The sequence below is a fragment of the Plasmodium yoelii genome (assembly GCF_900002385.2).
Source record: "Plasmodium yoelii strain 17X genome assembly, chromosome: 8".
NCBI classification, from domain to species: domain Eukaryota; phylum Apicomplexa; class Aconoidasida; order Haemosporida; family Plasmodiidae; genus Plasmodium; species Plasmodium yoelii.
In genome coordinates, this window is record NC_036180.2 from 955,925 (window position 1) to 972,729 (window position 16,805).

Here is a 16,805-nt window from a genome sequence, read left to right on the forward strand (position 1 = left end):
AAAAAAATGTAAAAAAAAATGTGAACAAAAATTAGGTGTAATTATTTCCTTAATAAACTTAAACACATTCACAATATCATGTGCGCAATACATTTTATAAATAAAATAGTTTAAATCATAAAATGAAATAATTTAATAAAAAAAATAAATATATCTTACACTATATTTTTAACATTGTAATAAAAAATGATGAAATAAAAAATGATGAAAAAAAAACGATGAAAAAAAAACGATGAAAAAAAAACGATGAAATATGTATCAAATAAAAGAGGCTAAAGCTTCGCATAATTATAAATTTATTTGCATAGCGGAAAATAAAAAATAAAAATAGTTATACACATTTTTTTTATTTATTAAATATTCCATTTAAATAAAAAAAAAATATAAAATAAGCAAAATTAACCATTTAAAACCTTTTCATTTTAACTATAAAATGCCCCAAAAGTTAGGGTTTATAAGACCATTTATATGTATGTATGTATATATATACTCTTTTTTTTTTTATTTTTTAATCTCATAATATATAGACATTTCAAGTTTAAAAAAATTTAATTTTTTTGTTAAAAATTATAGTGTGCTACAATGAGCATATTAATTTGTATAGAATAATAAATTATTGTAAACCTCCGACAATGTAGGAAATATGGCAGTTTCCATTTTTGCCCATTTATACGTAGTTTCATTTTTTTTAAAGGGAAATATTAAAAAAATGCGATTATATAAATTTAACAAAAAAAAAGATGGGAAGTTTTAAAAAAACCAGCAGCATGCACATACTTTAAAACATGCTGCGATGTTTATTTCGTTACTGAAAATGGGAAAATTCAAAATGAATAGGTAGAAGAAATGGTGAATAGGAAGAAATGATGAATAGGAAGAAATGATGAATAGGAAGAAATGGTGAATAAATAGGTAGAACTAATGAATAGGTGAAAAAAAATGATAAAACAAAATAACTTATTTTTTATGCTAAACAAATATATGTATCAAAGTATTATACATTATGAATTGTAATATAGTTTAGTGTTTATTATTTTACAAATTAAAATAATAACAATTTTATGATGAAAAAATATGTTTAATATTATTCTCAATCATATTTTGAATATTTAACATATTTTTATTTACCGATTTATTATCCATTGATTTGTCTAAAACATTATCAATTATTTTATTTATTAATTTATTTGTTTTTTTTAGATTTTTATTTGTTTCATTTTGGTTTTTATTTAAATATGTTGAAATTTTTATGTCTTTATTTATAGTATCATTATTAATTTTATTTGATAAATCATTACTTGTTATTGAATTTTTTTTATTATTTTCGATTCCTTTTAATCTTGTTTCTTTTTTCAAATTTTTTTTTTTTTTTTTTTCATTATCTAAATTATCATCACTCAATTCGGAAATGTTTTCATTTATTGTTTCAATCGATTGAATTTTTAAGCCCTCCATTTTTTCACTTGCTTTTTTAAAACCCGCCATTTGGTCACTTGCTTTTTTAAAACCCTCCATTTGGTCACTTGCTTTTTTAAAACCCGCCATTTGGTCACCCGCCTTTTTTAAGTTCTCCATTTTGTCATCCGCTTTTTTTAAGTTCTCCATTTTGTCACCCGCCTTTTTTAAGCCCTCCATTTTGTCATCCGCCTTTTTTAAGTTTCGAATTGGGGGTTCGGACTTTTCAGTTGTTATTTTTTTTTTTTTTTTCTCTCTTTTTTTATTTAACAAATTTTCTATCATCCCACATAAATCTTCGTTTTTTTTTTCGTTTAAATTATAATTATTTTCATCGCTTAATTCTGAAATTTCTACACTTTCTTTATCACATATATTTTCTTGATTATTGTGAATAACATCTTTTTTGGAATTATATACTACTTCATTTACTGTGCTAAAAAATTGAGACGTATCATTACTTTCTTTTTTTTTCTTATCTTTTTGTATTTCTTGTTCAATTTTATCTGTTTTTGAATTAAGAATTTTTTTTTTTTTTTTTTTTTTTTTATCATTTATATGTTCATTTAATTTGTTAATATTTTTGTTTAAATTTGAATCGTTTTCTTTTATACTTTCAAGTGATGATATAACTTTTTCTGTATCATCATTTTTTATGATTTTTTTATATTCTTCAGTACAACTATCTGTAATGTCTAAAAACATAAATTTATCTTTTTCATCTTTATTAATATTATAATCTGTTTCCTTTTTATTATTTTTTGCAAATTCATTTAAAATATCAATTAGTTTTTCCTGTAATTTGTCCATTTCTTTATCTTTGTTAGAATCCATATTTTTTAAAGTTGTTTTAATTAAATTGTCTAGTGACGGGTTTGCTAAAAATTTCACTTCTTTGTGAGCGTCGCTTGGCTTTACTTCTTTGTGAGTATCGTTTTGTTTTACTTTTCTATCCTCATATAGCGTGTTAAACATGTTCAGAGATTCTCTTTTTTCAAATTCGATGTTTGCATCTGTCTTTGAATCAAGTTCTAAATGGTCATTTATGGATAACTCTTTTGAAGAATGTAAGACATCATCAGGATTATGTTTTATAACATCTAAGATAGATGTATTTTTTTGTTTATGTCTAGAATACATAATATTATTTATGTTTGAAGTATTGATTTGTTCACTATATTGAGAAATTATAATATCCTTTTCTTTAAGTTGTGTTTTTAAATCTATAGTTTCATCTTTTAGTTGATCATTTTTTGTTAATAATTCATGATTATAATTTTTTATAGAATTGTAATTTTCTTGTAATTGATTATAATTATTTTCGAATATTTTTATAGAATTTTTTAAATCATTAATTTTTTTTTTTTTTTTTTTTTTTTCTTTTTCTAAATTTAATTTACACTTATCTAAATTTTTTAGTAATTTTTTTTCTTTTAATTTATATTGTTCACATTGTTTTGATAATAAAGATAATTTATTATTATATTCTCCATTTTGTTTTATTACGTTTTCTTTAATTTTTTCAATACTTAATATTTTATTTACTAATTGTTGTAAATCATAATGATGTTGATGTGATTCTTCATCAAGTTCATTTTTCAAAATTTTATTTTCATTTTGTATTTTTTCTATATATGTTTGAATTGAATTTTTATTTATTCTAATAATTTCGTTAGTTTTTACAACAGTGCTTTCTAATAAAAATCTGAGATAATTGTTTTGTTTACACATTTCTTCTTTTTCATTTTTTATATTATTATATTCTATCATAATATATTTTATATCTTTTAACATACGTTTGGCATATTTTATATATATATTTTTTTTATTTAAATTTGTTTCTAATTTGTTTTTTATATTTTTATAATAATTGTCACAATTAATATAATATTCCTCTTCTTCCTCTTCCTCTTCTTCCTCTTCCTCTTCTTCCTCTTCCTCTTCTTCATCATTTATATTATTACCAATTTTGTTTATTATATTTTTTTTTTTTTTTTTTTTTTTTTCATCTAAAACTTCTTCTATGTTTTGTGTCTTATTTTGTTTGCTATTTTCTTCTGAAATATATTTTTTCATATATTTTATTTCTTTTTTTAAATTTTTTAAACTTTTTAAATTTTTTAAATTTTTTAAATTTTTCGTTTCATTTTCATTAGCACTCTTCGTTTTAGTTTCATTAGCAATCTTTTTTTTAGTTTCATTAACAATCCTTTTTTTAGTTTCATTCCCTTTTAATAATAATAAAGAAACAGATTTTGAGCGATCTTTCTCTTCTTCACTATAATTATAATTGTCTGCATCTGTTATGCACATTTTTTGTGGTTTTATCTTTTTGTTTTTATTTAAAAGTATACTATTTATTCCTTTTTTTTTTTTACTTAATAAAACAATACTATCTTGAGATATTTCATTTTTTGTAGACATTTTATTTTTACTCTTAACATTTGTTAATTCATTATTTATTGGGTTATTATAAATAATTAAATCTTGTTCATCTTTTTTTTTTTTATTTATTTTTTTATTATCTATTTTAGTAACAATAGATGGTTTATTTTGAACAATATTATTTAAATCAAATGTTTCTTTATTTTTATTTATAAAATTAGAAACACCTGTTTCTGTTTTTTTTATATTCATATTATATAACCCGGTTGATCCTTTTTTAATTATTTTTTTTTTTAACATTTTTCCATTTATATTAGTTGAATAAGTATTTTCTACAATCTCATCATTTACACAAACAACATCTTTCACAATAACATTATTTCCTAAACTATCATCATTTGAATTTTGTTCATCTTCATTTATATTGTTAGATATTGCTTTTTCAGAATTCATATTAAATATTATTTTTCCAAATTTGCCACTAGTTTTAGAAATACATTTTTTTCCATTTTGTGGACTTTTTATTTGTGATTTTTGAATTAAATTTCCATTTTCGGTATTATAAATAATATGGGTAGCTTTACTTAATTGTGAAACTTGACAATCTTTTTTATTTCCCTTTTTATAAGTAGATAAATGCATATAATTATAATTATAATTATTAGTTGGCTCTAACATAGATATACCATTTTGAGTAGAAATAGAAAAATTGTTAGAAATTTCTATATCTTTATCATTTTCTTTATAATCTTCTCCTTCTTTTATGTTAATTATTTTTTGATTATTCATAATATGTCCTCTACTATTTATATCATCATTATTAATATTAACAATTTCGGGTTCTACTTGCTTATTACAAAAGTTGGTAACTCCTATAGATGATACAAATAATTGCTCACTCTTTAAATTTGATATTTTTTTTTTTTGAATAAAATTATTTCCAGAAGAAAGCGCTTTATTTTTGGTGTTAATTAATACATGACTTTTTTTTCCGTTTCCCAAATTGTTCTGACTTGTTAATAATTTATTTGGATTTTCCAAACTGTTCTGACTTGTTAATAATTTATTTGAATTTCCCAAAATGTTCTGATTTGTTAATAATTTATTTGGATTTCCCAAAATGTTCTGATTTGTTAATAATTTATTTGGATTTTCCAAAATGTTCTGATTTGTTAATAACTTATTTGCATTTTTTTCATTTTTTGCATTTTTTGTGGCAACCTCTGAAGTTTTATTTTTATTATTTGTTACAATTTTACAAAAAACATTATTATTAATAATTGTACTTGGTTTATTTTTTATGAGATTTGATTGTTCATTTTGCAAAATGGTGGTATTTAAATTTGTTAAATGATCATGTTTGTTATAATTAGACATATCAATAGTGTTTATTCTTTTTTTATTATTTGTTCTTAACATAGGAAAATTTTTTATTTCATTTTCAATTTCAATTTTTTGATTTTTTAAAATCATATTTTGATAATAATTTTTCATAGATTTTATTAAATATATTTTTTTAATATTTTTTTTACTTATATTGTATCGAATTTTTATTTTTTTTTTAATACTAAATATTATATCATTTGATAATAAAATGTGTAATCTATATTTTCCATTTTTTCTTTTTTTTTCATAATTAAGCATTTTTTTATTATATTTTGCTTTTTTCCTAATTTTTTTTATAAATTCTTTAAGCATATCAAAATTTGTGTTACCACTATATAGAAAGTTGTTAATATTAAATATGTAAATATCGTCTTCTTCTTCTTCTTCTTCATTATTTGTGCAAATGGTATTTAATTTAGCATTTTCTGTATTTTGATTAGTACAAACATTTATATTATAATCTTTATATTTATTTAATGTATCTATATCTGTAATATTATTATTTATGCAATTTTTATTATTTGTTTTATTTTCATATATGTCGTTATAACTTAGATTCATGTTGGGTTGTGAATTGTTCATTTTTATTTCGTGATCTCTAAAATATGGTGATGATAATTTTGTATCTTCAAATGTTTCTATATTAGCATCTTTTATAGATAAGCCAGTATTATTCATATCTAGTTCATTATTTTGACAATATTTTTCATGATGTATTTCCATTTTTATATTTTCATTTTTAATTAAATGAATATTATTTAGGTTTTTTTCTTGATTATATATTGTATCATGTTTATTTATATTTACATTGTTATTATTATTATTTAAAAAAGTGATATCTATATTTGTTGAATTGTTCAGAATTGAATCAGTATTATAAATTGTAGATTCGTCTAATTGTTCTTTATAATAATTTTTAAAATTATTTTCATTATTTTTATTAACATCATATACATCTATTTTATTTGGTTGTTCGTTTTCTATTTTATTATAAACCTGATTATTTGGAAAATTAAAATATTCTCGACATGTATTGTTAATATTATTTGTTTCAAAATCCATAATATTCGATTCGTTTAATTGATCATTTTTATCTTCTTGATATGAATTATCACTATATTCACTATTTTCATCATTATCAGATTCGATATTATTTTCATCATTATCAGATTCGACATCATTTTCATCATTATCAGATTCGACATTATTTTCATCATAATCTACATTAATGTTAATTGGTTCATAATTATTTCTTTCTAAATCATATGTATATTTCGAAAATGATACTGTTTTTTTTACATTAGATGTACTTGTTGTTTTTTTTAAAGCTGATTTTAAATTCAGTTTATTTTTATCATTATTATTAATAATAATAATATTTTTTGCATCTAAATAATCGGATTCTGAAAGTCCATAAAAATCGGTTGAAAAAAAATCATCTTCTTCATCATAATATCTGTTTAATTCTTCATTCATATCACAATCATTATTTATTTCGACATTATTATTATTATTAACAATGTTTCTACTATCATATATGATATTGTCTACATTGCCAAAATTTTCATTTTCCATACTAACTTGGATATTCCGTATTTCTTTTTTATCATCATAATTGTTATTCATTTCATAATTGTTATTCATTTCATAATTGTTATTCATTTCATAATTGTTATTCATTTCATAATTGTTATTCATTTCATAATTGTTATTCATTTCATAATTGTTATTCATTTCATAATTGTTATTTATATTATCGATATAATTGGAATCATTTTGAATTTTGCGAATTGAATTGAAATTTGGTGGAATGCTTTCTTTTGTTTCTCTTTCATTATGTTCAGAAAAAGAAAAATTTATTAAATCACCATTATTCGACTCGTTCGTTTCGAAACCCTTGGCAGAAAAGGAACTATCAATTATCGGATTCACAGAAATCGAATTTGGGGCTTTATCATAAGCTTTTTCGTTAAAACAGATATTTGAATTATTGCTAATGCTATTATCGTCATCTCTGTTATCTTCATCTCTATTATTGTCATCTCTATTATCTTCATCTCTGCTATTTTCATCTCTGCTATTTTCATCTCTGCTATTTTCATCTCTGCTATTTTCATCTCTGCTATTTTCATCTCTGCTATTTTCATCTCTGCTATTTTCATCTCTGCTATTTTCATCTCTGCTATTTTCATCTCTGCTATTTTCATCTCTGCTATTTTCATCTCTGCTATTTTCATCTCTGCTATTTTCATCTCTGCTATTTTCATCTCTGCTATTTTCATCTCTATTGTTATTATTATCACTGTTAGATGATGCTATATCGTTTTGATTAGTTTCTTCGCCATTTTTTATTTTGTCTTCATCTTTTTGATCCTTAAAATTGTGAGCCTCACCATTTTCTTTAGAATGTTTAGGATCATAAGCATCGTCTGTTACATCCTTTGCATCGTCTTTTACATCTTTCGCATCGTCTTTTACATCCTTTGCATCGTCTTTTTCTTCTTTTTCTTCTTTTGCGTCTCCTGAAACAGACTCAGAGTTGGTTTCTAGTGATGAGTTAGAACTTTTGTTAGAAGTTGAACCCATTTTTGCATCTACGACGTTGTCAGTGTGTAAAAAATTGTCTACTCCAATAATTAAATTGTCATATGAACTTATTAAATTAATTTTTAAATTATTAATATAATAACCATGAGAAGATGTATTGATATTTTTTATCCACATATTTTTTTGTGAGCATAATCCGATAATATAATTGTTATTTATATGCAAACTATCAAATCTATTTTTTATGATATTTGGTTTATTTCCATATGTACCACCCCATATATATATATCACCATCTATTGTTTTACATAAACTTATTTTACCTGCATTTATAAAATTTATATTTTTCAAATTTTCGATTTTAGTTGGTTCGTGATAATCTAAAAAATTTCCATGTCCTAAAGAACCATTAATATTACTACCCCAAGAATAAATATTATTATTAAAACTAATACCCAATATAAAATCATTTCCAATTGTTATTTTTTTAAAACCTATATTATTTGTATCAATAAGATGAGGGTTTAATAATGTTTTATTTATTTTATTTTTATTTAATTTAGATTTAAGAAAATGTTCATTTATATATCCAAAACCATATAGAAGACCATCTATTGTTAAATATAATGTATATTTATTAGAACAATATACATTTTTTATTATATTATTTTCTAAATTTACTTTATATACTTTATATGTTTTATGATTCTTTAGGGGTCTGTGCTTGTTTTCATTTTGCCCACCCTCGCAATTATCACACATCTCGCACTTTTTTTCGCAATTATCACAATGATCACACTTTTTTTCGCAATGATCTATCATGTTATTGCCCAACTGGCCATGTGAATTATTTCCATATGTGAATAAATCGCCATCTTTTGAAACAAAAGCAATATGATTTGAACCACTACTAACATCATGAATTATTTTATTTTTTAGAATATTATCTATTAATAAATATGGAACATTTTTATCACAATCTTCTGTATTATCTAGATGCCAACAATAAATTTTACCAATTTGTGACAAAAATGCAATTATAGATTTTCCACAACTCACTTTTACTATTTTAACTTGAGGATAATATATTTTGTGTGTTATTATTTCCTTTTTCTTTTCATTAATATTATCAAAATTTTGAGAATTTTTTGTTTTTACATTATCTGTTTCATCTTTTTTGTTTACATTATCTGTTTCATCTTTTTTGTTTACATTATCTGTTTCATCTTTTTTGTTTACATTATCTGTAGACTCTGTCTTATCCTCATCTTTACAATCATCATCATTATTATTAACATCATTTATAATAAATAAATTTATTTTACTACCTCGAATATCATTAGACATTTTATTATTGTTATTTTCGTCACATTTAATTTGTTTTTTTTGCATAAACATATCTACTATTTCGATTTAGGGAAAAATAGACCAAACTGTGTAAAAATGTATCAAAACGTATCACAATATATCATGATATATCACAACATATCATGATAAAAGCGATGAAAAAAATAGCACATGCATTTATTAACAATAAAAAAAAATATACAACTATGTCGAAAATATATAATTTGAAAATACCAAACTAAACAAATAATGTCTTTAATAAATCAATATTATAATACTAACTAATAATCGGAGAAACAAATAAAATTAAAAGAAAAAAAAAACAGAAAAGTTACAAAATTGTACTTAATATATAAACAAATATTATACAATTATATAAAAAAATAAAATATCAAAATGAAAAAAAAATTATCTTTATATTTTCCATGATATAATCAAGTAGTGAAAATTGTAAAATCATGAAATGTGTATGCTGCATATATTTAACAGAAATCTGCACATATATCTATTAAATTTTTTAACAAACGTAACTAAAAAAATAAAAAAAATAAATAAAATAAAATAAAATAAAATAAATAAAATAAATAAAATAAAATAAAGTAAAAATAAAATAAAAAATAAACAATAGTATTATGTTCAAAATATATTGTAAGCATATATAAAAGACATATTTTTTATTGTAAAAAAATTAGTTATATGGAAAAGGTATACCTAAAGGTTGAAATAAAAAAAAAAAAAAAAAAAGAGAAATAACGAAAAAAACAAAGATAACAAAAATAACGAAAATAACAAAAAAACAAAGAGGAATAATAAACCATGCATATATCAATATATATTTATATGTGCATCCATATTTATATATTAGACATTTTGTGGTTATATATTTAGTATTAAATTGGGACAAAAAGGAAAAGATATAAAAAGGAAAGATATAAAATATAAAATATAAAATAAAAAAAAAAAAAAAAAATATATAAATAATGAAGCAAATAAATGCAAAGGCAACAAAAGTGAAATACTCTGTTCTTTTTTTGTAATTTAAATATATGGAAATAGATAAGTTACCGAGAAACTAAAATGTTAAATATATATATAATATTGCAATTGTGTGAAGAAAAATAAAAAAAATTTATTTATATATATAAAAAATTTAGCATTATAAAATAAAATGTTATATATTCGTATGCACTTGGAATACAACTTGTTTATGTTATATATTTTTAATTTTATTTTCACATAAATTTGAATTTACGTATTTTGTTGTAATGGTTGTAAGAGGAAGAACAAAAATGTTATCATAATTTTTGTATATTATTACACACTAGTAAATTATTTTAAATTAGAAAAAAAAAACAAATATTTAATAAAACGATAACAAATTGCTTTTTTATTTTTTATTCTGTATTTTGTGTCATTACTATCATAAATATATATGTATATACAAAAATAGGTTGTAAAAAATATTTAAAAAAAAATAAAATAAAGACATTTAAGATGGGCAAATATATATGATATTTTCATAGTTGAAATATATAATATGAAATATCATTTTTTTTCTCTATGTTTAAGATTTTTTATTTAGTACAACCATATATATAATATTTTTTTGGTTTTTTTTTGGTTTTTTTTTGGTTTTTTTTTGGTTTTTTTATTGATAAAATAATGCCTTCAATTTTTACAGAATTATAATACTAATACATATTAATATGTATCTAGTTTTAAAAAAGTATATAAATTATGACAATACAAAACAAACCTATATTTCCACACTCTTACATTGTAGCCACTAAACCAGTTCGAACATATCAAAATGTTCTATTTTCTATACAGCATTCCTAGAAAAATAAAGCATAACCATATAAATAATTCTGCATATATATATATATCTCTTTAATTATATAATATAAATATATTAGCATATTTACAATGTTATTGGATATATTCATCCATGTATGTGTGCAATTATTTATATTATATAATATGTCTTATGCGTATTTATTTTGTACTTTTTTTTTAGGGGGGAAAGTGAGAGGAAACGGGGATTTGGTTTTGTTTTGTTTTATTTTATCAAGTTTGGTTTGTTTTGTTTATTGCAAATGTAGAATAAGGCGAGTTATTGTCATATAGTTTTGAGCACTATCAATTCTTTTTTTTGGCTTTGCAATTTTTCATTATTATTGTCATTATTGTCATTATTATTATTGTCATTTATTTCAATGTAAAAAATTATGTTTGAACTCATCGATTTAAAAAAGGTATTAAATTTTTTTTTTTTTAATTCGACAAATAATAAATTGTATTTAAAAAAAGAACTATATATCTAATACATTCCTGTATCCAAAAAAAACCACATAAAATGTTTGCTATTTTTTTATTATTTTTGATTTTTTTTTATTATTTTTTATTATTTTTGATTTTTTTTTATTTTTTTTATAACTCTTATTATTACACGAAATGATGAAAGACATTAATTTATGCTAATAGTTCGACAAGTTGTGGGATTATATTTTTTTTTTTTATGCAACCTTTGTTAAATTTTGGCAAAATTTATGAATAAACATAATATTATTATTATGCATTATCATACATATTATGCATTATCATACATATTATGCATTATCATACATATTATGCATTGTCAGCTAATATAAAATTTTAAATAAATTAAAACAGTCTTATAGAATATTGTGTAACAAACAGATATTGGAGAAAATATTATTCCTTAATTTTATTAACATATATTTATGTGTATGCATATATGCTATAATTTAAATGGTTATTATTTTTGTAGAAAAAAAAATATTTTTTTATTTTCTAATTTTAATGAAACCAAGCTTTATTTTTGTTACATATTTTTATAGATAAACAAATGTACAACACTTAATATGTATAAGTGCGTATACATGTACATGTACATATACATATACACGTTTTTTAATTTATGTTTACCCAAATTTTTAAATTAAGATTTGCATTCAAATAATTAAATATATTATATATATATAATATATTATTATATGTATAATATATGTACATTTTAAAAAAAAAAATTATATAAACAATTGTGTAAATGATGTAACTTACAACACCATGTATTTTTTTACATGCATGGAATGACCATCATATACAATATATTTGTTTATTTATTTTTCTCTCAATTTTACAATAATAATTATACAAATATTTAAATTTGTATCAATATATATAAACAAATTAAATAAACATATATCTATATACTTTTAAGAACTAGCCAAAGGGGAGAATAATTTTAAAAAAAAAAAAAAAAAAAAAATCATACACACAGACAATATAATAAATAAATAAAATAAATACACATGTATTGATTTGAAGAAAGAGAGAATAAAATTGAATAAAGATCTATAATTATTATTTTATATATTTTATATATTTTTCACAAAATTGAAAAAATGAAAATTATAAACGAAGAGTATTGGGCCCCAGGAAAGGGGAGAGAACTAGCGATAAAATATGAACCAATAATTTTAACAATATCTTTTTTATATATTCCAATAATTCTTATTTTCCAAAAAATAATGAAAAAAAGAAAAGAAATTGAAGCAAAATATATAAAAATATTATGGAATTTGAGTCTATCTTTTTTTTCATTTTTAGGAGTTTTATTTATTATATTATATGATAAAAATGTTTTAAAATATATAATTTTAGAAGAAAAAGAATATAGTGCTATAACCAGAGCAGTCATATGTATATTTACATTAACAAAAGTAATTGAATATGGAGATACAATATTTTTAATTTTAAAAAAAAAAAAATTAACTTTTTTGCATAGTTATCATCATTTAACTGTTGTAATATATTGTTTATATTCTCAAAAAGAGTTAGTATCACATGCACATTATTTTGTATTTTTAAATTTAATAGTACATAGTATTATGTATTGTTATTTTGGTTGTATATATATTATACCAAAAATAGTATATAAATTTCGTAAAATTATAACATGTTTACAAATATTTCAAATGTTTATAGGAATATTTATATCATATTATGCTATTCAAAATGTAGACAATAATATTTATATACAAAATGCAATTGCAAGTTTTATTCTATATTTAACATATGCATTTTTATTTTTAAATTTTTATTTTAATAATTATTATAGAAATATAAAAGGAGATGTTGCAACACATATGATAAGCATACATGTATTAGGATTTATTGGATTCATAATGTTGTGTAAAAGTAAAGATATTTTTAAATTATTTGCTGAAGTATTAATTGGATCTATATTTACATTATCTTTACTAAAATTTTCATTTTATTTTAATGAAAATTATTATTATTCTTATAAAAATAAAATACCAGAAACTAATTTTAATGATCAGATGCATATGTTTAAAAAATATAAAAATATTTATTATTCAAATATGGCTTTATTAAAAAAAATTATTATTAATATGATAAAAACATTTTTATTATGTTTTAATGGGTTTGCAACATATGCCCATGATAATATTTTTATTTTTGTAAATTTTTATTCAAAAAAAATTAAAGAGATTCAAAATGACGAAACCTTTTTAGGAAAACAAGAAACAGACAATGATAAGATTATTGCTACTAAAAGTAAAAAGGAAAAAAATAATTTTTCAGACAATGTAACACAAAAATATAATAACGATAAAAATGTAGAGAATGAAGATGAACGTGTGGAGAAGACAAATATAAAATCCTTAAAAAATTCTTTACAATTTCAAAATTTTTACAATTTAATAAAATATATATATAATACATCTATTATATCCTATATAATATCAAAACCACCTATAGATAATATTTCGAGAAAAGAAAATCAAAAAAATGAAGATATATCAGTACAACCCCATGTATATCAAAATTATAATTTGTTTTATATAATTAAAAAAATCATCAAATCTTATTTATTATATCTTATTTGTTTAATTATACCAATATATTATGGCCTCAAAGTTTACAACAATGCAATATTAGGATTATGTGTTCATGGGGCATTTAGATGGATTATTGAAATATATTCAACTAAAATATTTAAAAAATCAAACAAAAAAAAAGTTTATTAAATTGTTATATTAATCAGTAACTACTTATTAACCGATTTGCATACACAAGCCATTTAATTATATAAAAAAAAAGAAAAAAAAGAAAAAAAAAAAAAAAAATAATAAAATAAAACACTCTCATTTATTTTCCGTGGTTCGCTGATGTTAACAGCTTTCTTATTGTTTTATTTAAATGTTAAAATTGTTTTGCAAAAACTTAGCAACATATACTATTTTAAAGCGTTACCGCATTTTTTTATATATACATACATGTCTACATCATGTAGTTATTTTTTTAAAAATGCTTTTTACATTGATCTTGAAAATTACAAGACTAATTATCTTAATTGTTTTAGAAATAAAAGAATAAGTCTTTTGTTATTTTTTTTTTTTTACAAAAATATTTTCATGAATATAAAAAAAAACATATGCACAAATTAAATTATAAATATTTGTTCATAAAATAGTACAAAAACAATACAAAAGTGTGTGTAAAAAAAAAAAGTAAAAAATAACATTAACAAAATAAATTTCAATATATTACCATTTTGTTATGTTATATATTTTGCAACCTATCCAAAATTCTATTTATAAATTTTAACCTTTTTAAAGCATTTATAACATTGTCAAAATCCTAAAAAAAAATAAAAAAAAAATAAAAAAAAAAAATAAAGTAAAAAATAAAATAAGATGAATAAAATAAGATGAATAAACATTTTTTATAAAACATTAAGAGTAAAAAAGCAAGAACCAATTCAACAATAGTATTGCTACTCAAGTTATCAAAAATAGACAATTTATGTTATTACTTTTTGTTTGAAATAAAGTTTTATTTTTTCTACATGGTCTTGATATTTGTCTTTATATTTCCTAATGTTATATTAAAAATAAAATATTTATAAAACTTGAGAATGCAAAAATAAATATACTAAGCATTATACATTATGCATTAAAATAAATATGCTATCCAATTTGGGGGGGGGTATTACTTTGCCAATTCGACAATGTTCGCATCAGGATTGTTAATTTCCTCGTTTATCTTAAAAAAAATAAATGAAAGCACATACAAATTCATATTAACATAATTAAGATTGCCAAATTTATATATCATCATTAAGATGTTTGACATACCTCAACAATTTCAAATAAAAATTGTTCATCCTCTAAGTTTTCTTCTTCATGTATCTAAGAAGTTAGCAACAATATAATTTATCAAAACTGTGCAAAGCTGCTAATTCGCACGCGCATATGCATGCAGTGTGTATGTATGTGTATGCAGTGTGTATGTATATGATATGCATGAATTGCTGGGCAACTAAGTGGCACACCTTGTAATTATATTTCTTATCCATGATATATATAGCTCGATCTATATCATTTAAGAGAGTTTTATAAGCATTGTTTATGTAACTTGATACTTCATTTACCTTTTCCATCTGAAATAGTGAATATAAGAAAAAAAAGTTTTATTTGTAAATTATATTTAATAGTTTCATAATATAATAAGCAAAAACGCATATATTTTTGCACACAATTTTATGTTATATTATAATAAAGTGTGCCAGTAAAATGTGTTAGTAAAATAATGGTTTCTACTTCAGGATTTTGAGAGTTTCGGTCAGGATGGTATATTTTTTGAATATCATTAAATTTTTTTTTTAAAATATTTTTGTCTATATCATAGGTCGGTTCTCTAAAAATGAAGTAACAATAATAAATGATGAAGATGGTGTATTATATCAAAATGTATAACTGTGTGATTATTCATATTAAAGGTATTTTATTTAATCAGATATTTTTTGTCTATTTTTATACATGTCAAAAAGCTCGAAAAAGTTAAAGATTTTAAACACGTCTACACTAATCAATGCCTTACAACTCTAAACACGTGAAAAAAATAAAAAGAAAAAAAAAATAAAAAGAAAAAAAAAATAAAAAAAAAAATAAAAATAATAATTATTTTCGTCTTTTACATTTATAAGTGTATACCATTTTTTATTTAATTTAAATGAGCATGTTGACAAAAAAAAAACAAACCTGACAACACAAAGGTACTAGAGTTTCGATATTTATATCACAATTACAACTATAGCATTTTACTTTTTTAATTTTTGTTCTGTTACTAAAATTTAAGATATTAGTTTTATTACTATCTATAAATTGGGTTGAATAAAAAATAAGCATAGATATATATATGAAATAAAAATATATATCGATTGTAAAAATATGAAAAATGATAAATAATTAATATATGCCTCATTTTTTTATGACATTTCTTACTTATGAAAACCCTATCAATTATTTTTGAAGACATAGGATTTATTTTTATCGTATTTCCTATTATGTTGTGTTTCCACAATAAGGGAAATGCATATTTAATTTTATTCATCCCTTAATATTGAACTATAATTTAATATATATGTTTTAAAAATATATAAATAATTTAACGCAAACAATATATATATATATATTTATTCCTTTCTAATCATATTCATTGTTTTAATTTTATTTAAAAAAAATGTAAATGATTTTAAATATTATATTAGTAGCATGTATTGCACATATTAAGTTAAAAAAATTAAAACATAAAAAAATAATTAAAATTTAAATAACATTAAAAAAAAAAAA

At 20.5% G+C, this 16,805-nt stretch overlaps 3 protein-coding genes across 3 annotated transcripts; 1 reads left to right on the top strand and 2 right to left on the bottom strand.

Annotated features, from left to right (window-relative positions):
• Nucleotides 1-1,059: 1,059 nt before the first annotated feature.
• Nucleotides 1,060-9,120, bottom strand: PY17X_0824100 (regulator of chromosome condensation-PP1-interacting protein, putative; the record flags this gene model as incomplete). The annotated part of the gene is made up of 1 exon (XM_022955736.2): nt 1,060-9,120. The coding sequence occupies one exon, from the start codon at nt 9,118-9,120 to the stop codon at nt 1,060-1,062; it is 8,061 nt and encodes a 2,686-aa protein (XP_022811974.2).
• A 3,428-nt stretch (nt 9,121-12,548) lies between these two features.
• PY17X_0824200 (long chain fatty acid elongation enzyme, putative) lies at nt 12,549-14,198 on the top strand (the record flags this gene model as incomplete). Its single annotated transcript, XM_720590.1, has 1 exon — nt 12,549-14,198. The coding sequence occupies one exon, from the start codon at nt 12,549-12,551 to the stop codon at nt 14,196-14,198; it is 1,650 nt and encodes a 549-aa protein (XP_725683.1).
• Nucleotides 14,199-14,733: 535 nt separating this feature from the next.
• On the bottom strand, nt 14,734-16,566 carry PY17X_0824300 (chaperone, putative; the record flags this gene model as incomplete). The annotated part of the gene is made up of 9 exons (XM_022955737.1): nt 14,734-14,811; nt 14,987-15,047; nt 15,167-15,216; nt 15,309-15,362; nt 15,506-15,613; nt 15,774-15,870; nt 15,993-16,057; nt 16,215-16,330; nt 16,458-16,566. 9 exons carry the CDS (start codon nt 16,564-16,566, stop codon nt 14,734-14,736), a joined length of 738 nt encoding a protein of 245 aa, XP_022811975.1.
• Between the last annotated feature and the right edge of the window lie 239 nt (nt 16,567-16,805).